This window comes from Myodes glareolus, chromosome 1 (assembly GCF_982192425.1).
Source record: "Myodes glareolus chromosome 1, mMyoGla1.1, whole genome shotgun sequence".
NCBI classification, from domain to species: Eukaryota; Metazoa; Chordata; class Mammalia; order Rodentia; family Cricetidae; genus Myodes; species Myodes glareolus.
Window position 1 is genome coordinate 97,268,360 of NC_142026.1, and position 21,885 is coordinate 97,290,244.

General features: G+C 43.6%; 1 protein-coding gene across 1 annotated transcript in view; it reads left to right on the forward strand.

Moving 5' to 3' along the window:
• Positions 1-480: 480 nt before the first annotated feature.
• Slc35f1 (solute carrier family 35 member F1) overlaps positions 481-21,885 on the forward strand; it is a 422,660-nt gene continuing 401,255 nt past the window's right edge. Inside the window, exon 1 of the mRNA XM_048425316.3 lies at positions 481-1,153. Within this exon, the coding sequence (XP_048281273.1) occupies positions 981-1,153 (173 nt within the window). The 5' untranslated portion in view covers positions 481-980. The remainder of the gene's footprint in view (positions 1,154-21,885) is intronic.

Genomic DNA, 21,885 nt, shown 5'->3' on the forward strand with positions numbered 1-21,885 from the left:
GATCCATCGCCGAAACGGAGAGGTTTTGAGGTGGCTTGGTTTGTTTTCTCCAATCCCCAGAATGCCTTTTTGGTGACAAACTGTTTCTCTTCCCATTTCCTGCAGGTCCATTTTGATGAGAGTAGTTGTAGTATTTAGGTTATTCAATTTGGATCTTTAACCTGGACCAACAGCGGTCTCGTCGTGCCGCTGGCCGGGGCCGGTGGTGCTGGATTCCTCAAAACCTCCGCAGAAGCAAGATGAGTCCTCTCCAATAGCAGAGGGAGAATCCATCCTGTGCTGCCCTAAAGACAAAGACAAGACCACCCACCTCCAGTCACAGCACCCTAGACCTAGGGCATCTTTAGACGCCTGGAGGATGGTTGGGGACACCAAGGCACCACCGGAGCGCCCTCTGGCGACAGCAGAGCGCGAGTGCCCCCCCATCCGCCCCGACCCCCTCCGCCAGCGCGGCGCCCCCGCCCGGCGCTCCAGGTTCACTCTCGGTCTCTCACTCCGTGAGACACAGACGGCAGCTTTCTGAGCGAAGCCGGCACCAACTGAAGCAGCGCCACCGCAACTGCCATCTCCAGGACAAGCCCTGGGCACTGGGACAGAAGGCGAAGCCTGGCAGCTCCGTGCCTCTCTCTGCACGGTCCTTGCAGTGGACCCGGCGGCTCCGGGTTCCTTCCGATCCCCTTCGCAGCCACTTGGCGGGGTGTGCCAGGACTTGGGTCGCGGCTCGGGAAGAGCCCGGGCGGGAGGAAGCGGCGGCCCGGAGCGAGGGTGTGCAACTAGGACTGGGGAGCAAGCCGAGGGCACTGCGCTGGGAGGCGGCGGCCGGAGCCGCGGGTGCCTCCCCGCTTCATCGCTTCGCAGGCGGCACCGCCTCCCCGGGCTGGGGTTGCTTGGCCGGGTTCTCTGCGTGTTCCCGGGCCCGGAGCCCGCGCACTATGTGCCCGGTCGCGTTCTGAGAGCCGTCCGCCACCGCCTCCGTCTCGATGATCCCCCCGGAGCCTCCGCAGCCCCAGCTGCAGCCGCCACCACCGCCGGCCCCGCCGAACCATGTGGTGACCACCATCGAGAACCTGCCAGCTGAAGGCAGCGGCGGCGGGAGCCTGTCCGCCTCCTCCCGGGCTGGCATGCGCCAGAGGATCCGCAAAGTGCTGAACAGGTGAGCACAGGCGCCGAGCGGGGACGCCGGGGACAGGAGCTATGGGCGCCCAGCCCAAGGTCCCCTCGCTCGCTCGGACGTCCCCGAGGTCCTTTGGGACAGGGTCCCGGCCAGGGGGCGATCGGTGAGCCAGGGCGAGCTCTCCCTGCGCTCGCAGAGAGGCCGCGGCAGCTTTGTCCTGGCGCCGGTATCCCCAGAGTGGCCGGGCTGCAGGCAGGTCCGGGGAGCGAGTTGGGGAGAGGCGGGGTTGTTCTACCTGCAGCTGCCCTGTGTGTATCCACACTCACGCCTCGCATCCGCACGTTGTTTCACTTCCCTTTTCCACTCTTATCCCAGCTTTGCGCTCTGGGGACCCCCGAACATGGCCTGGGCGGAGGCGGGAAGGCACCCGGCTCTGGTGATGGCGTGGAAGTCACCAGCCTCGCGCTGTTTTTCCGCTCCGCCCTGGTGGCACTGACTCCCCCCCCCCCCCCACCAGGGGCATAGGGTCGTGGTGAGGACCCTCACCCTCGCTTCCACCCCCATCCCCTAACAGAAAGGGAAAAACACTTCTGTTTGATGCTTGAGTCGCTGAGCATTCTTGGTGGCTTTGGAGCAAGGAAAGAGGCTAGAGGCCTGGACCAGACCAGAACAAAAGTGCAAGATATTGAGGGAAGGGTGTGAGAAGCAGGTGCCTGGTTACTGCGCTCCTCCGAAGCTAAGCCAGAGGAGCGCTCTGGCCTTTAGTGCTGGAATCTGCGTAGTGGGTTATCAAGGACAGACATGTTTTAGAACGAGGACTCTTTTCTCTTAAAAGTGGGATCTCCTATAGTACCCTAACTCAAATGTGATGCGAAAGGGATTCTTGCCACTTAACTAACTTAAAATGATTAATGAACTGATAGGGAAAAATCACCTAACCTGCAATGTGAATGTGTGCTTTTCAATGCATCGGCAGGGCAACCATCCAATTGCATTATTCATACAGGTTTCTGTGTGGTACAGTTTTGGGTAGCAGAGATTCCCTGATGTGCTCACTCGGAACTGTTTGTGTCGTAAAGCTCTACTGAGAGCAGAAATATATGTAGAGAAATAGTTTGAAAAATATTTTATTTGAAAAGTATTTTATTTACATGCTATTCAAAAATTGCTTGTTAAAATCTAATGTTTATGATAACATATTTATAGACACTTCTGCCTAATATCAAATAAAAATTTCACTCTTAAGTGAGACATGAATTGGCAATAGAAAGTCCAATATTACCTTGCCATATTTAGCTTCGGTTCATACATCCCCAAGTACCGCACTTAAAAGATGATTTAAACAGATAAAAAGCAAAAGAATAGGGAAGATGATGGCTTTGTACATATTATGAGTGTACCGTGTTCTCTGTGAATACTTGCAGCTTTTAAATCGCCAGTATCTTAAGAATAATACATTCTTAATTATTAAATTACTATTTTTTCTCATCCAGTTAGAAAGCACCAATGCAATAGTTCATTTGTTAGGTTATCATTGAGGTCACAGTGCTGTCCTGCATATACAATGAATGTTAATGTCCAGATTGATAAAATCACAGAGGTAGGTTTGAAGGGACTTGGGGGTTTATCATTCCTTTGCCTGTGGCTGAGTCATTTCTCTTCTCTGGTCTTGGTCTCCTCATTTGTAGAGTATGTTTAGTGACACCTGTCTCAACTCCCTATCACATCATGATTTTGAGAATAATACTGAAGAGGAAACCACTTTGGAGAAGGGAAGTCCTAGGTATCATTTATTCAGCCCAGCTTTGTTGTCCAAGACAAGTTCATGGGAGCAATGCAGGAAAAGAAAGTGAAGTAATGGCGAGAACTTGGCTTTTTACTGAGCCCTGTGTGATCTGTGACTTGAGTGACATTATTTTCTATGTAGAGAGGGGAAACTGAGACTTAGTTTGGGTGATGACATCTTTATCTTAAAAATATATGGAATGTAACCCTAGGGTTATAACATTTAGACTTAAACAAAAATCATTTTGTGTTTTTCTCTCGAACTCGTCAAAATTTTCATCTTTCATATTATAATAAGTCTCCCTCATCTAAGGTAAGGACAGATTATTCTTTTGAAAAAGGGTATCTTTAAAGAGACTAAAAAAATAAGAACATATTTTAAAAATTGTGATGGAATAATTTTGCTTGCTTAGTGGACTTGTCTTTTGTGTCAGGATTGTTTCAGCAAGATTAGCAGAAGCTACTGATAGACCAGGCTCCTTTCCATGGAAAGAACATGATCAATGGAGGCTGGCAGTCTTCGATGTCACTCTTCTTGTTGAACCATCATGGTATGATGGCTATTAAGTCAGCTCATTGGGGCCTCTTCATAGGCATCTTTATTCACTAAAATCTGAAGATGCACTCATTCTCTTTTCTTTGCCTCCTTCCCCTGTCCCTCTCTCCCTTCACTTCTGCCCCCTTCACCCACATGGCCTATCCACACAGTGTTGTTAGTGGTTCTTTCTCAGCTATCCCGGGCATGCAGCAACTTAGCTCCAGAGATAGATATATAGATAGATAGATAGATAGATAGATAGATAGATAGATAGATAGGTAGGTAAGTAGGTAGATAGATAGATAGAGATAGACAGAGAGAGATCGATCCAGTACAAATCCACGATCTCCAACCAATGTAAGCAATACCTGTCCAACAATTCCAACAATTGTCATTCATATATAGAGTTGGCAGCAGTCTGTTGCTGTGAGCTGTGGGAGCCGTTTTTGTTTCCTCACTAGGGAGCAGCTCTAATCATATCCTTGGGAATATTTCTGAGAGAGAGACTGGGGAAATAGGGTGGGGAGCATCAAGCTGTATGATAGGCATGCCTGGTAAACTGTCTGTTCTTGGTCAGTTACTGCCAACCGGGGAAGGGGATGCAAATGTATCAATTGTCTGTCTATACCCTGGCCACTCGGGAACAGTTAAAGAGAGTTAAGATACCAATTGATACTTAAGTAGTGGTTCATGCTCTCAGAAATCTTAGAATGAAAATAGAATGTGAACAGTATGTGAACATCCATCTTGCAGAATTGTGTATGAATTTCTTTCTTTAGTGGAGCACCATCTATTGACTTTAAACACCCACAGAGCTAGATTGCTGCATTTTATGTGTGAGAATTAGGGCATCTCACTGATGGTCTAGTCTCCTTCTGAATAGCAATTAGAATATCATATTATATAAGACTTTAGGGAAAGAGGAAGTGCTGGATCATTTTTTTTTAAAACCAGTTAATAGCATGTGTCTCTACTCAAAATTACTTTTGAGACAGGGTGCAAGAAATAAAAGATGCTACAAATTCTGGAGTAATGATTGTTTTTAATTTTAAAGATGTGATCATTGTGTTTATGTAGATAGATAAGGAAAATTATGGGCAAATTGTTCTTCACTTATTTTTTGTTTTTATAGAACAACAGTATTTATTATCCTGTCAGAGACAAACAAGATATAGCAAAACGAAAATGCTTCAAGGGCAACAGTTGATAACCCTTTCACAGGAACTGCTGACTAAGTGGATTTCTTTAAAACATCAAGGAGTAGGCACTAGTTATATATTAAAGTGCCAAAGAATTAATTCTCTCTGGAATGATTAGTTAATAAAATGTCCCTCAAAATGAGTGCTTTGTACACATACGCTTTTATTGAACTTTTCCTACTTGGACATGATGAGCTTCTAGTTTTTGATTCATTTTTTTTCTCAATAGAACAGCTGCTAGGTTGTGTGGGGTAATAAAGCTGTCTCTGCTTTGAATCTTGTAGTAGAGGTGTTTAATCATTTGATGGAAGCGCTAGTGTTCTTGGATCATCCATTCATTTTGAACTGCTTTTTCAACTTAGATTTGTTTTACTAGCTTTCAAGTTTTGGATGCTTTTGAAAATTGTAAACCAAAGAACATTAAGGCAGGAAAATTGGTACAGAGCCTCATGAAACCCATGCCAAACCTGGGAAGTTAGGATGTAAGAGGGGTCAGTGTGAACACACAATCTTTCTGTGTCACAAGGCAAACAGAACATTGTTAACCAATGGAATGGTTGCTGAGAAATAAGGCTTTGCACAAACACGGGATTAGATCCAGCATGAAGACATGGTATAATGCAGATGATCCTTTCTTATGAAGTTGGAAGGCTTTCGTTAAAAGATTGTTAGTGAGCTTCCACCTCAAGCTGCTGCTTCTTACAAATGTCAAAAATAAAAGGGGAAGATCAACTCATCATGAGGATAGACAAAGAATATCCCAAATGGAACTGGGTGGTTAAAAACAAACATTTGTAGGATCAGTAGTAAATAAAGGGTGTCTGAAGAATGCACTGATTTTTAAGGAAAAGGACAAATTAACTTTTAAAATGATCTTCGAGGACTTTTGTATTTAGTCACTACACTTGGGTTAATGGTCAGTCAAGGAATATTTGGCTTACCTTATGATGCATTTCTGTCTAAGTTATTAATATGTAGTCAGATACTCATGCGTTTGCATAACTCTTCTTTGACTGGTCACTTCATCGAAATCTGATAACTCCTTAGAACATCCAAATAGATACCCAAGCCCACAATTCACTGCTGCAGGTGTAGATGCTACAGGCGACTGAGCTGGCCATCCGGGTAACTCCAGAGTTGCTTAATGCAGGGACTGCTATCACATTAGGCCGTTATTCACCCTAAGAATAAAATGCAGAATCTGAAGGTCTCACCTTTAGGATTTAGTTGAGCATTTTTGTTTTGAGTTCAGGCTAATGAACATTTCATGGACATTGTTCAAACACATATTTCCTTTTAAAAATTGTACATCTAAAGGAGCATGGCTAAGAAGTTAAACTCCACTTGGCATATGAAAAAAAATCTATAAACCTTTGATATGTTTCTTGACTGTCAAAAGCACACATGAGTACATATTCACTCATCCTAGCAATTACTATGTACTGGAAGGTGCGTAAAACAATATTTTTGGAGCAGAAGGCCTCAGACTCGGCACATGCATTGCTATTGAGAGTGCAATGTTACAGTCCACTGTCTGAATTGTCTTACCTAATTCCCTATGGGGTGCTCCACATGCCTAGATCCTGAGCCATGTACATATATAATCTGTTGGATGTTGAGGCGCTTGCTTTCTGTTGCCAGCATAAGTCACTTTGAGCTAAGGCAGCTTAGGGGAGGGAAGGGTTTATTTGGCTTACCCTTCCAGGGCACAACCCATCATGGAGAGAAGTCACAGCAGGGATTTAAACAGAACCTGAGACAGAGACCATGGAGGAACTGTTTTCTGTCCCATGCGCTCACATATATTCAGTTAGTTTTCTTATACACTCCTGGAGTATCTATATAGGGATGATATCGCACACAGTGGGCTGGGTCCTCCTGCATCAATGAAGACAATACCCCACAGAGGTATTCATAGGTCAGTTTGATGTTGGCACTTCCTCAGTTGATGTTTCTTCTTACCAAGTGACTCTAAGTTGAGTCACAAAAACTAAGCAGGACAAATATGCAATTCATATTAACCTTCTTGACAGACATATTGAGCTTATGCAGGGACTACTTGAATGCTCAGAAAACTTAAAGAAAATATCAAGGAGAGTAAAAATAAATATACTTTAAAATATTTTCTTATGAAAATACCTCATAATGGAGATATGACTCAGTAATTAAGAAAACTGGTTGTTCTTCCAGAGGGCCTAGGTTCAATTCCCAGCACTCACATGGCAGCTTACAACTGTCTGTAATGCCAGTTCCAGGGGACCTGATACCTTCACACTGCTGCACATGAAATAAAGTTAAATAAACTTTAAAAAAAGAAAAAAAAAGTCTCGTTTCATCAGTGTGTAAATGAGTGTGATTTGTTTATATACTATTATTTAATAATCTAATCTGTTGTGTCAAATTTAAGTTTTAAACTTTCAAAAATATTTACCAGTGCATGATTATACAAAATACTTCAAATGTTGTTTTGCAAGTTCTGACATCATAATTCCTACTGTGTTCCACTTAGATTAATTAGGTGGACCCCTACGGTGGAGTAAACAGCCTGTTTTACGTTATTATTTTCTTTCGTCATATGGGGGTGAGGGAGTGTGAATCCCACGGTGCATGTGTGTTGGTCAGAGGACAGCTTGGGGACAATCACTTCTCTCCTTCCAACATGTGGGGCTCAGGATCTAATTCATGTTGTCACTCTTGGCAGTAAGCCCCTTTACCTACTTCGATGCCTCTTGAAGACCCTTCCTAGATCAAACAAACAAACAAATAAAAAACCCAAAACCAAGACAATCCAATCCTGCTTGTTCTACTCAGAGTTTTAGTGACAAAGCTGTAACTTGTGATTTTTGCCTCTGGGATAGCACAGTGTCCTCCACCTGCTGATTGAGTCTTCTGTCGTTCACTGACTCATTTATCCTATCAGTGTCTCATGTAATGGACACTTAGCTTGTACCACTGTGTACAAGACTTTGACAGAAGTCAGTGGTGAACCACATACCTCACAGACTACGGTGGACTCTAGGGCATCGAAGAAGTATCCGTTGTTAACATACTCTACCAGGGAGGCAATTTAAACAAAGTAGAAACCTACATCATTCCTCAAGAATAGATTTTAAATTTATTTAGTTATTTTTAAATATTTATGTGTTTGGGTGTTCTGTGTATGCATGTGCAGCATTTAAATTCCCGTTGAGACTGGAAAAGGGTGCAGGATCGCATGGAATTGGAGTTTCAGACTGTTGTGAGTCACCAACTGGGTGCTAGGAATCGAATCGGGGTCTTTTGCAAGAACTGTAAGTGCTGTTAACCGTTGAGCAAGCTCTCCAGCCCCCCAAAAGTAGATTTTTAAGACTATACCAGGAAGACCACACAAAGTCACCTGCATGCACACTATTGACCCCAGGCTGAAGGTCTGTCTTGTTTCTGTCTCATTTAGGACTTAGAAATAAACACAACAAGAATGAGAATCAGCTGTTAGTGTTCATGTGACTTCACCATTTTAGGAGAAAAAGTTCCAGGTTGAAATCCAGTCTGCTGTTGAGTGAACCTATCAAGGCCATTGCTATATAACTCAAGAAAAAGGAGTTTTCTCTCTGGGTGTGGTGGCACATGCTTGTAATCCTACCACTGATGTGGAGGCAGGAGAATCCTGAATCAGAGGCTAGCCCTGGTTGTGCAGCAAGTTCTAAGCTATGTAGATCTTGGCCACATAACTAGACATTGTCTAAAACAAACAAACAAACAAAACTCCCAAACAACAGCTAGGGTTTTCTGAAAATATTAGCGTGCTGACAGTGCATAGGCAACTTTGCTAGGGCTTGGCATGTATTTGTGTGTTGCAGATAGGAGAGAGTGCAGATAAAGACCACAAGGATCAGTGGATGGAAGGACTAGATACTTTGCTACATAGTATGATGTAGTTCAGTGAGACTATTTGAGCTAAATATCAGCATTCATTTAGACGGTGGCTCCAGTTCTTATGTTTTATACTATAAAACATACCACAAAACCTTCATTATATTATGTGCTTTTCTTTCTTTTTTCTTTTATTTATTTTGGTTTTTCAAGACAAGGAACTAGCTTTTGTAGACAAGACTGGCCTTGAACTCACAGAGATCTGCCTGCCTCAGCCTCCCGAGTGCTGGGATTAAAGGCGTGCACCCCCACTGCCCAGCTACATTATGTGCTTTTCAACTAGCTGTGGTGATCACCTTGCTAAGTGCTTTGTAAGACCACAGCAGAGGGAGACAATGCCAGGCTGGGCACAAAGCAAGAGAACCTAGGGATGGTATTTGCCCTTGGCATTGACAGATTAGAAGGGTAGGACCATGTGTGAGAGCAGAGAAAAAGAAAGGATGATTTGTGTGTGGAGGTTGAAGACTGGGGAAATGTACAGAGTTTCTTGTTAGAAGATAACACAGGATGAGAAGAGTAAAGAACATGGGAGTGAGCTGGAACTAGAATTGTTGGGTGAGGCACAGATAAGAAAAGCTTAAGATGCTAAGTTAGTACTAAGACATCACTTTATTGATAATGATGATGATGTCACCATCATTATGTCATTGAGTAGAGAAACAAGCTCAGAAACACGTTTCAATGTGACAGTCTCGGCACAATTACTAGGTCAGAGGACTGGAAAGGGACCAGACTTGGGGTCCAGTTAGGAGACTGATGCAGCTACTTGGGGCAGAAGGAGATGGACATCGCTATAGTGTGGAGGCAGCTGGGATGGAGAGAAGGGCAGACTCTGGACTAGGTAAGGGAGGTGGTCAGGAGGTGCCCACCATGGCTGGATCTCAGTGAGTGTTCACTGCTCACTTACTCACACTTGATTTGAAAAGCTATTGCAGGGGAGAGATGCGCTTGCTAAGGATGAGTCCAAGAGCCAGAACACCTCCTGCAAAGAGCATTGTCTATAGAATAATGCTGGGCCCCAAACCATAATAAGAACAGAAATCAACAGAAAGTATCCCGTAGCTGTTTGAGAAAGCGTTTTTCTGTCTTGTTCTAAAATGTGTAGACATTGTTTTGGATCTATTTTTTTTGCCATTTTGTTTCTCTTATAATCAATTTTTATTGTTCTTTACAAATGCTTCGCCTGCACCGAGTTGGAAACAACTGTAATTTTGCAGAGGAAAAGTTGCAGAGGCCCAGATCCCTGCTGGTCATCTAGCTGGGAGCAACAGTGAGTCTGGTTTCTAGAAGTATTTCTAATCATGCGTGAGTGGAGATCCTCACACTGAGCTCACCAGGCATGCCCCAGTCCTGCCCTGTGAATCTTCACCTATTATCTGATCTTGCAGAGTAGTATCATTTGGCTTTTAAATGTTCCTCAGAGTTCATGTACAAAAGGCTTATTCAATAGCATTTAGGGCTAGTGGAGGTTGGTAGAAGGAAGACAGGTCAGTGGAGGCTTGCCTTTAAACAAGATGTTTCAACAAAGTTCTCCTCCCCCTTTCTCTTTGTTTCCTCCAGTTGCAAGGTAAGCAGCTTTCTCTGTACTGACCCCTACCATAATGCACTGCTGTGTGATCGTATAGGGAAGCCTCTCAAACCATGACCAAAACACCCTTTTCCTTCTCGTGTGCTGTTCAGCTGAGTATTTTGTCACCAAGGTAGGCATGCAGCTAGTAGAGTAAACTGACAATTGATTCATTAAACATCAAGGGCTTAGACAAAGGGCTTGAAGAATAGTTGGGGTTCCTGCCTGAAAGCCTCCTTACCCCCTGGAATGGCAGTTTGCAACCCGTGGGTCTTGGCCCACTTGAGATATTCTGCATTTCAGATATTTACATTATGATTCAGAACAGTAGCAGAATTACAGTGATGAAGTAGCAACGAGATAATTTTATCATTGGGGGTCACCACAGTATGGAGAACTATATGAAAGGGTTGCATCATTAGGAAGGTTGAGAACCACTGCCCTGGAAACTATCTGGAAGTGAGAAGGGGTCGAGAACAGCATCCCGTTTCTGTAGAGCAGGCTGTAAGTGGAGAGTATTACCTTTCAGGCATCTTAAAGTAAGGACCAAATAGCAGAAGATGGGTTAGGGTTTCCTGGACGACCACATCTGTGCTTAGATCCTTGATACCATTTCACCTCAAGTTCTGGGGAGCACCCAGGAGATGGCAGTCAGCTATTCAGCAAGAAAATGTTAAATCAAACAAGAGGCATGATCTACACATTGACTGTTCTTTAGGGAACAAAGCATCAAAGGACTCTACTCATAAGTAGGCTAACTTCGAGCAGGTGGAGGCATTCATAAACAACCACATCTGAATGATACCCGGGAACGCTAATAATAAGCACAGAATTGAAGTAGGGTGGCATAACAAGAGTGGTAATGGAGCTTTAGCATGGGTGGTCCATACGGGTCTTACTCTGGTGACAGAGACTCTAATCAGAATGACCAAAGGAACTAATCACTGCAGGAACAGAAGGAAGGACATTCTAGGTAGATTTGATGAGATAAACAAGTAATGAACTAAAAGAAAAGAAGACTCGAGTATAAGAATTGTGCTGTAGGAAGCACGGGGCCCTTTGTTCCATTCCGCCCTGCTAGCTTACACCCGAAATAATAACACAGAAACTGTATTCATTTAAACACTGCCTGGCCCATTATCTCTAGCCTCTTATTGGCTAACTCTCACATTTCTATTAAATCTGTGTATCACCACATGACTGTGGCTTACTGGCAAGATTCTAGCCTACGGCCGTCTCAGGCAGGAGATTTGTGGTGTCTGCCTGTCTGTCCTTTTCCCCAGCATCCAGTTCTGTCTTTCCCGCGTACCTAAGTTTCTGCCCTATCAAAAGGCCAAGGCAGTCTCTATATTCAATAAATGAAAGCAATACATCCTACACCAGAATTGGGGGAACAGGTAATGCCATTTTTAAGTGGGATGAGCAAGTGACAGATTTTAAACAGACTGGGTGTTGGGTCAAGTTTTACAAAGTCATGTAGGCTGCTATTGGAGAACAGATTGCAGAGAAGGCTATGCTGTGGAAGAAAGGCATGCTGGGAGCTGAACTGGGCTGGGCCAATGAAGATGGGGGTGAAGTAAAATTTTTGGAACGATTTGCTTTAGGCAGTGAAGCCTTTGAGTTGGCAGAATGATTTTTCAGGGCAACTAAGGGAAAGGAATACCTAAAAAGTACCAGCTTTGGGGATTTAAACAATTCGGCGGGGACAGTGTCATCTTGACAGCAGAGAAAGACAGGTGGAAGAACATGCTTATGTAGAGGAAATCAGAGTTTACTTATTCCAAGTTGACTTAAGATGTCTGGTGGGAATGCCAAGTGGAAGCTGAAATTCTGGGTAGAAGCGAGGAACTGAAATTTTGGATCTGGGAATCCTAGCCAGGTCTTACTGGAGATGATGTGTAGAAACAGGTAGAGCGGGCTCCTGAGCATGATTGCGAGAGAATGCCAACTTTCAGAGTTAAAAGGAGGACCCAGCCAAGGTGAGAGGGGGAGTCAAAAGTAGGAAGTGGACCAGGGGAGTGTGGTGCCCTGATGCTAGGTAAAGGCATTTCCAGAGGAAGGCAGTAGGGCATCCTTTGTGATGAGAGTCCATAGAGACAGGCAGAGACGTGACAAATGGTTTGACAATGCAGAAGACCTCAGGGTTTGTGCTTAGTGAGGGTTTCTATTGCTTTGAAGAGACACCACCTCTTACAAAGGAAAACATTTAACTGGAGCTGGCTTATAGTTTCAGAGGTTTGTCCATTATCATCATGGCCCATAGCATGGAGGTCTGCGGGCAGTCATGGTACTGGAGAAGTAGCGAGAGTTCTACATCTGGATTGAAGATAGCAGGAAGAGAGAGAGAGTTCCGTACTGGGCTTGACATGAGCACCTGAGACCTCAAAGTACCCGCCCACACCTCAGTGACACACTTCCTCCAACAAAGCCACACCCACTCCAACAAAGCCACACCCATTCCAACAAGGCCACACCTCCTAAGAGTGCCACTTCCTATGGAGGACATTTTTATTCAAACTACCACAGGCTGTGACAGTGTAGGACCAAAAGACCAATGCTGACAGAAACTTGGTTGGAATGGTTGGGTAGAGATGACAGAGTAGAACTGTTGAGAAGTTTTGCCTTTAAAAGGAGGGATGCTCAGCCAGGTGGTGGTGGCACACACCTTTAACCCCAGCACTCGGGAGGGAGGGAGAGGCAAACAGATCTCTGTGAGTTCGAGGCCAGTCTGGTCTAGATGGGTCTGAGTGTGGCAATGACTTCTGGAGAAGGAAATTGCATGTGCAGTAGGGAGGGGGATGGAGGCTGAGAAGAGTCTCGGGAAGGCCCACGGAGGCCTAGTCTCTCCAAGGCTCAAGCCTGTGGTGGGAATGCACACACTGGGAAAAGCTCATTTGGTAGATTTCGTGGTGGAAATGAAAGGCAGCTTCTGTCAGGTGGCTTCTCTGCTGGGGAACTCCAAGGCAAAGATTTCTGTTGTGAATGGAAGGTGCCAGGTGCTGGGGGGAAGGGCATGGGGTGTTTGTGCTGAGAGAAGAAGGAGAGCGTGAGAGAGGAAACGGACGAAAATGTTATGTGTAAATGTGACATTTGGGGCTGGGATGATGTGTGTGGGGGCGGGAGGGGGGTGGCGGTAGGCCTAAGGAAGGCATTATTGTTTAGAATCTGCCTCCCAAGGGTTAACCCAAGTGAATTCAGGTGTGAAGTGGGGGTGCTAAGGAACCTCAGTAGGGGGAAACCCTGTTTTTCAAATTTGGGAGTGAGAGAGAGAAGAGGAAAATAAAGGATTTTATGTGGTCATTCGAATGTTGGCGCCTGGACCACTGTGTCCCCCTGAGAAGGAGCTGTCTTTTCTGTCAGGCAAGTGACAACTTGTGGGACCTTCAATTTTCTCAGTGGTAAACCAGTTAAAAATCCTTCTGGCCCATTTCCCATTGGCTGTTTGGGATTTTTAAAATGAAATAACACTATGGAGAAGGCTTGGAAAGCTGCCAAGTACTCCACAGTGATTATCCTGGTCTCGGAATTAAAAGGAGCGCCTGAGTTCCCAAAGCTCTGCTCTGCCACCAGCGCTGCACGACATGCTGACCTGACCCTTCGGCACACACAGCCATGGCTCTGCTCCGTGGGCGCGTTATCAGTCTGAAGGGAAACCACCTACTTATAAATAAGGCACTAGTCTGTTTCTGTCAATCATCATCATCATCATCATCATCATCATCATCATTTCTTTTGGCAAATACATTTTTTCTTCCTTTTGAAAAAAAAATGTCCCTCCCGGGAGTCTTTCATGTGGCACCAGGCATACGGTACACTGTCTGCTCTCGGAGCTTGGGCTTTGGTAGTGCCTCTGGTTTGCCCAGCAGGGTTTGACAGGCTTCAGGAAGGGGTTAGTACCTCTTGAACCCAGCGGGTTTCCCACTGAGGGAAAGCCTAAAAAGAGTGGGCTGCCCAGACAGAGCAGGCTCTGAGGGGAAGGGACCGAGCCGCTTTAATATGCTAATGAGGGAAGCCCAGATGCGGGGCGATCACTGCAGCTCTTTGTGAGGTGCCCTGGCTGGCTGCAGTCTCTGTCCCCGCGTGGAGGCCGCTGCGGGCCGGGAAACACTGTGTTCTCTGAGCTGCTCTCGGCTTCGCAGTCCTCCCTGGCAGAGCATCCCGTGAGCGGGCTAGGGCTGTGGACTCCGTGGGGACCTGCGGCCAGGGCATGGGCGTTTGGCCATGCAAGATTCCATGGCGATGGTGGGTTCTGGACAGTGTGCGGGTGCCATGAATAGGAAGGACGTTTGTAGCCTCACAGGATGGGCTCTTTGCCCTCGCAAACTGCCAAGCCTGGCGAGTTGCGTTATGTCTAAGTTGAAAAGGTTTAAGGCTGCAAGTTAGCTTTAGTAGTGGGTTGAGTCAGTAGCATCTCGTGAAGCAACCAACCAAGTGCCACCATCCAATGAACTCTTGGGGAAAACACAAGCTTTGATTATTTTGCCAAGGGATACTCTGGCATCCCGGGATAGGAAGGGGTTCGAGCACCCACCAGGAAAAAAAGGTCAGTGAAAATGTCTTGAAGTAGTGTCTGCATGGCAAGTATTTGGCATGTACCAAGACTCTGTTTAAACAGTGAGTCATCTCCTTATGGAGATTGGGTAAGGCATTACTAGCCACCTTTAACTGCTGCCCCTAGATTTTACCATAAAATCTAGGACCATATTATCTCTGAAAATATGAGTTCCTGGATGAGAAATATGAGTGGAAACTATCAAGCAATAGTATCTTAACCTTTCTGTGGGTGTGTGCACATGTTGTGTGTGTGTGTGTGTGTGGTGTGTGTGTAGGACAGAGGTCAATGTCAGCTGTCTTCCTCAGTTTTCTCTGCCTCATTTTCATTTATCAATTTTGATAATGACACATGTGAATACTATATTTACACCATTTCTAGCCCTCCGACTCTTCCCATGTTCCTCCCTCCCTTTCAACGTCATGACCTAGTCTTCTTTACCATATCACATGTGCATGTCTTTAGGACCTGGACACCTATCAGGGGACTCATCCCAGGAGAAGACTCTCAAGAGCCAGTGATTGCCTGAGGCTCTTCATCTAGGTGTAGGGTCTTGTGAAATCTCCCATCCATGTGGGCATGCCAAGTGGTGATTTTACCAGGCGGTCTTGTGCTGACAACTACAGTGTTGAGATTTCACAGGCGCATCTGTTGGTCATGTCTGGAAGAGACATATCTTGAAGCAGGCAGGCTGGTCCTAAGAATCTTTCCCCCCCTTTCTTTCCTGACGCTCCCTGAGCTCTTAGGTGTTGGGGTTGCCGTGGAGATGCAGCAAGCTGGTTGAGGAACATTGTGACTACTTAGTCTCTACATTTCAACCAGTTGAGCCTCTGGAACAGTCTCCGCCTGTTGCAAAATGAAGCTTCTTTGATAGGGGCTAGAGCTGGAAGTACGGCGGGAATAGGGAGAAATACTTAGAATATAGTTAGAAGTTACGTTGTTTCAGGAAGATGGCATTTTATGTTGTCCCCTGTGGTCTGTGACTTCTCCAGCCATTAATAGTTGCTGGATTTGCAGTACCAGACAGGAATCCTGTACTCTTGAGCAGACCTTATGTTCAGTTAGGCATCTGTTGGTTACCCCCAAGATATAAGTGCCACTATTGCACCATTAGGAACATCTTGCCAGGCCAGTCATTGCTATGGTTTATAAACATTACAGCTGGAGAGGACTACTGGCTTCTTTTCTCCCCTGGAAGCTTGCGTAAACACTTTTGGACACTATCAGAGTCGTTATAGAGGAGGCGTCTAGGTCAGTCCCAGCTCCATTGTCTAAGCCATGTCCAAAGTGTATGAAGTCTTTAGCAACAGGATCTTAGTCTCAAGTGCTGGGAGGCATCCAAGGGAAATGGGAGTAGTCCACATTGTTGTGGGAGTCTCTTGGACCCCTGGTCAACAACTTGAAGGGAGGTCTCCCATGCCTGGTGTTGGGGTTTTTGTTAGGCAATCTTTGGCTCTTGAGGGAGCATTATCATCCCATGTGATATAACAATGTTTAAAAATTTTATAATACACATATATGTATTGTATATAATTTATATACATTTTATATATATTTAAATTACACACACATATATATATATATTATGTATGTATTTTAAGTAAGCTTCTATAATAATGTTTCCCTATGATTTTTTTGAACACTAGTAGTATTTTTTATCTCTCTTTACTTCCCCTCCTCTCTCCCCACTTAGACTAGGCCCCCCTATTTTTTTTTTTTGAGACACACTATCTATGAATGCCAGCTAGCCTCAGGGGCCTTTCTGTCCTCACCTCAGTGGCTCTGTGATTACTGGTGCTCACTGTGATGTCTGGCTTTCTAACACAATCCTGGGGATTGGACTCGAGTATACATGTACCCTACTAACTAGCTCTCCACCCCTCCCTTTTTGTCTCCTACTTTTCCTTTCTGAATATTTCTGGGGATATTAAAGTTTTATGTATAAACCAAATGCTACATATTATTTCCCAAATAATACCTACTAGATCTTACTTATAATAGGTCTTTACCTGTCAACATCTTTCTGTGTCTTGCTTTGCTTTTTCTGTCTCTCCCATGGGCCCACACTCATAGGCAGATGGGTGGTTTTCTAAGCAGAGTAATTTGTCCTTCTTATTTGATGCTAACAACCAAATCTCCTAAGCCTTCCTCACACCCTGGGGTAAGTGCAGAATTAGTTCTAAAAGAATATTTTATTTTCAGTGTGTATTATTTGTATTTTGGAACTGCATCTATGAAAATAAAAATATTGAGTGTGGAATTACCAATGTGCTAGCTCTAACTAACTGTAAGACCTAACCTATAAAACGGTCAAAGTGTAAATTGTTTCCTCGACTTCTCTGAGTACAGTGGTTTGACTTTAAACCTTCTCTGTTTTTTCCTTTGAGGGTAGCAGGTTGAGTGATTTTTAACTTTCCAGGCAACTTTTCTGTCTTTTGAAAATTAAAATACTTCTGCTTCCTTCAGTGTTCTCTGTTATTTTCTGCTGCTAACAGGATACACGGGTTCTCTGGTTAAAGCTGGGTGCTATCATGTCAAAAAATGTATAAACCTGTTTGCTCTCATTTTAGAAAATTGATTGCTTTCAACTCAAATACTGGCAAATGGGCTCAATTATTTCTTATGTAAGAAAACCTTTCATAGATCCAAAGTTAGCTGCAACTTGAGAACATATCTTCCAGAATGACATGAGAAAAGTCTCATGTGATATTAGATACTATAGCAAAGGGTATGAGATTGCTCTTATTAAGTATCATGTTGCTCTATATATTTTCATAGAAAACAGCAATTATGGAACGTATGCATATAAACAGGCAGAAAGTTTTAATGGACCAGGGTACTGGACTTTCAACATGCTAGGTAGGTTCTTAAATTTCTTCTGCTAACAACCATTTTGCAGTTGAGAAAATTTTTTTGAGACCCGGATTTATAGATATGTAAAATAGGTATACAATCAAACCCTACTGATAATAAATCACAAAAATGTATTTTAAAAACAATTCTTTGATAGACATATAATTTTTACATTTGTTAAAGATGAAAGCAAATTTACATACTAATGAGATGGCTGCATTTGCTTATTCTTACATAGAGAATTAAATCTTGGCTAATTATTGGATGCTGAAGGCCATAGAGCATCATTAAATTGATTCATGTTTTGATTTTACATCACCAATGCTGAGAGCATTGCTCTAGATAAATACATAGCAAAAAATGGTAGAAGTATGTTTAGCAATACTTCAGAAATTGTGGGAAATTCTGTCCCAATTCCAAGCCAAAGTTCACTGAACTGTTTTTTATGCAACTCCAATTATAACTCAAACAACAACTTTAAAAATCAAATATTATAATCATACGTACTAAAGGCATTCTAATTTGCTCCTTGCACTCTGTGGAATGATGGGGGAAAATATTAAAACTTTGTTATTCATAATTAAACCAATATCTTTATCTAAGAGCAGAACAGAAATTTTGTCTAATGAAAATATTGCAATTCTATTGCTCCTCAACCCCTATCCCTGACAATGGTGTGTGTGTACTTAAATGTGTGTTATATATACATATATATGTATGTTATGTTTTGCATATATACTTTTTATACATACACACACACATATATATATATATCAACAATTAATCAAAAAAGGTCATGACTTTGAAAGAGAGCAAGGAGGTATGCATATTGGAGGAAAGGGAAGTGTGTGTGTGTGAACAATGTAATTATATTATAAACTCAAAAATAAAGGAAATAATTTAAAAACATTACAATTCATAGTCTCCAATCATCTTGAATTTGAGCCAGTCTTTTTCAGGCTGTGATGCTTGATGCTTCAAGGTGTGACAGCATGCACATTTCAAAGTGCACATTTGTGCATTCTGAACCAAGACCACAGTGAAGTTGCTGGATGCAACACTGGTAAGAATTTTCAGAAACACCTGGTTCATTATACATTTTGAAACACGATTAATGAAAACTCAGAGAGAGAAATTGGGGTTCAACCTGAAGACCCAAAAAGCAAAACAGCTAGCCACTGGCTCTTACCCTGACCTCAGTCCGAAAATGTCCATCCTGACTCCAGGAATCTCAAAATGAGACTGTGTGTTGAGAGCTGTTTCCCCCGTCTTATATTCCTTTCAAGAGCTGCAAATAAAGGTGCGCACCACTGGGATTAAAGGTGTGCACCACCCAATTTCTATGGCAACTAGGGTGGCTACTGGGATTAAAAGTGATTGTTACCATAACGGGGTCTGTAAGGCTGACCAGTGAGACTGTTTTACTCTCAGATCTTCAGGCAGTCTTTAACTATTAAAATACAATTGAAATGCCGCCACAGCATTTAGTTTTGAGTTAATATTTAGTCATTGCATATTAAGAAACCTCTTATTGTTTCCAGTATGTTCAGGACTTCCATATCTAGTCATATAACCTACAGTGCAGTTGTGACCCTCAGTTTAAGGAATTGAGTCGCAAGCTGTGAATTGGGTGAACTGAGATGACGACAACTCAAGTGACCTCGTCGACTTTAACATTCTGGGCATCAGAGCAGTGCCAGATGGTGGCTAACCGCAGCCACTTTTCCTTTCCTCTTTCCAGACTTTGCTCTGTCCCCAAAGCAGGAGGTTTTCATCCAGCACGGAGTGACGGGCCTTTGCTTTATATTATGAGAAAGAATCTCTCTGCTTTGAAAGAGTTATGGAGTCATTTGGCTTCAACACTTGATGTCATTTGTATTGCCTGTGTAGAGGATTGAACAAAGCAGTTCCGATAGCTGATGTATGCAATAAGCCTGGAAACGCCGGGTGCTGACTCAGCACACGCCTGCCTGCAGAGGACGAGGATTAACTTGAGAAGCTGGCCTCAGCAAGAACTACAGCCATGTAGTCATGGAAATAGAAAGTGTTTACATGTGACGTTTCAGGAGCCATCTCGGGGGAGGGGAGCATAGCTGTGTTAGGAGCAAGTAAGTGTGTTCTTTCTCCACTAATACGGGCATTAGACAGGTTATTACCTAAAGACGTCTTGCCCTTTCTGTTACCCAGTACATTCATTTCACCCAAGATGGCTGATAAAAGACAAATATTCCATAAACTCCTTGGCCAAGAAATTGCCCTTGGTCTTGGGATAGGTGAGGTTTCAGGTTGACCTGAACATATTGAAGGTATCTTATCTTGCTTCTGATGGCAGAGAAATAGAGACAGGTCTCCTGCTACTTGCTATTATAGGCAACCAACTTGTGACTGTGAAAGAAGCCCAAACGCATTTTAGGATGTCGCTGACGTTAAGGATAGAGGAGTTGAGAGAAGTTAAGTGCCTTGGCCGTCATATCACACACTTGAAGCTTGCCCTGTGCCCTGGCTTTAGTATGTGGGATAATAAGTATCCCTTTAAAACTAATTTGAGTTGAGATGTAAAATGTTATTTGACTATTTCAAGATTTCCTTATGTAGTCTAGATTGGCCTCAATCTAGAAATCCTCCTGCTTCCGGAGTGCTGAACTCACAGGTACCAAGACCACTTGAGTTGGATCTATTTAGTTTTCAGCTGTAAGCATCACCAACTGTTGTACCTCTTTCACTTGTACTTCTTGTGTACCATTTCACTTGTATCTGAAGAGCTTCTTTGGGTACCATTCAAGCCTTTCCTTTCCCTTCAGTCTGGATGCCCTCATCAAAGAAAGAACAGGAGCAGAGTGATGGTCTGGTTCGATCTGTTATGTAGATGGGTGATTTGCCCAAGATGTTCCACTGTGGGTAGATTCTTGTGACTGGGAGACGCCATACATACCCATTCTAGTTTGTAGCATCAAGAGAATCTTGAGCTGGTCTGAATTTAGAATGGTAGATGGAGTCTATTGGAGTACTGGACAAAGGCTCTTTCTAGCTCATCCATTTATTCATTTGATGAGCATTTATTCTGTCCTTTCTTTGTGTGACGCTGATACAAGCCATGGGTACATCAAAGGACTCAGACAATACAAAGGAAACCCAAAAAAAAAATCAAATAAAAAGGCTGAGGAAAGCATCTGGTAACTTAAAACTAGAGGCTGAAGAAGACATGGGCAGAATAAGTGGAAGAGTATGTTTTGTGAGTGGGTGGGTGTTGCTGAAGGTGACATGAAATAGTGTTTTATGTAGAAAAACATGTCAGAAACTTGAGAGATGACATCTTGTTCTACTCAGGAAAATAAGAATAGGTTCTGTAGGCTACACCCATGCATGAGAGGGAGTAGCCAGATCATGCTGGACTTTAAGTTTGTTGTGTGTTCTTTGCCATGAGAGTACTGAGCCATGCTGGGGACTCTAACTAAATAGAAAGCTGATGTGGTACTGAGATCTAGGTGTTTGCAGCCTAAACAGCAGGCTTTAGTAGAGCAAGACTGATTGCAAGCATTGCAGGTAGGCAACAGTTTCAGAAGAGAAATGCAGAGCTCCAATGGTCTCTTAACTCCTTTTCTCTTTGTTTGTAATTGCCACGTAAGACAAAGTCCCATGAGCCAGGTCTGGTGGTGGTAAGCATTTGATTTTGCTCAGTGTAGCAACCTTCTGACTCTGAGCAAATTACCTCAAACTTTCCAACACTTTTGTTTCATCGTCTGTGAAATTAGAGTAAGAACACCTACCTCATAAGGAGATTGAAAGGGATTAGGCAAGATAGTTATAATTCTTGGCACCAGGCCTGAAATACATTAGCCGTTATCATTATTAATGTTCTGGAGAGTAATATACAGTTTTGGAAGAGGCCCAAGAATAAAGACAGAAGAGCTTCCATGTTCTTTCATAGTCTGGGAGTTGAGATACACTTGGAAATGTTGAGACAAGTGTTAACTGCGGTGCCTTCAGGTTTTGTTTGGAAGCAGGACTTGGAATTATTGTATTGGCAACACATTTCTAATCTTCACTCCCGAAAGGAGAAGTATAAATTAGAGGAGAATGTGGCCAATAGAAGATGTGCCTATTTGGGGACCACAAGAATGGCTGTCGACTTCCCAGGGCAGGTTGAAAAGTTGTATATCTGAGAGATGCTGGCAGAAGGGGCTTCCAAGAGTGCTAAGATTTCACTGTAGTGTGAACATTCACCAGAGATGCACCTGGAAACCCTAGATGGATACAGGACATTTGTCTTTTTATTTATTTACTTATTTTTACATCACCTGCAGTTGTGCCTTCCAGATGGTAGCTATTGCAGTCAACAATACTGTACGAATGAATGGTTGGATG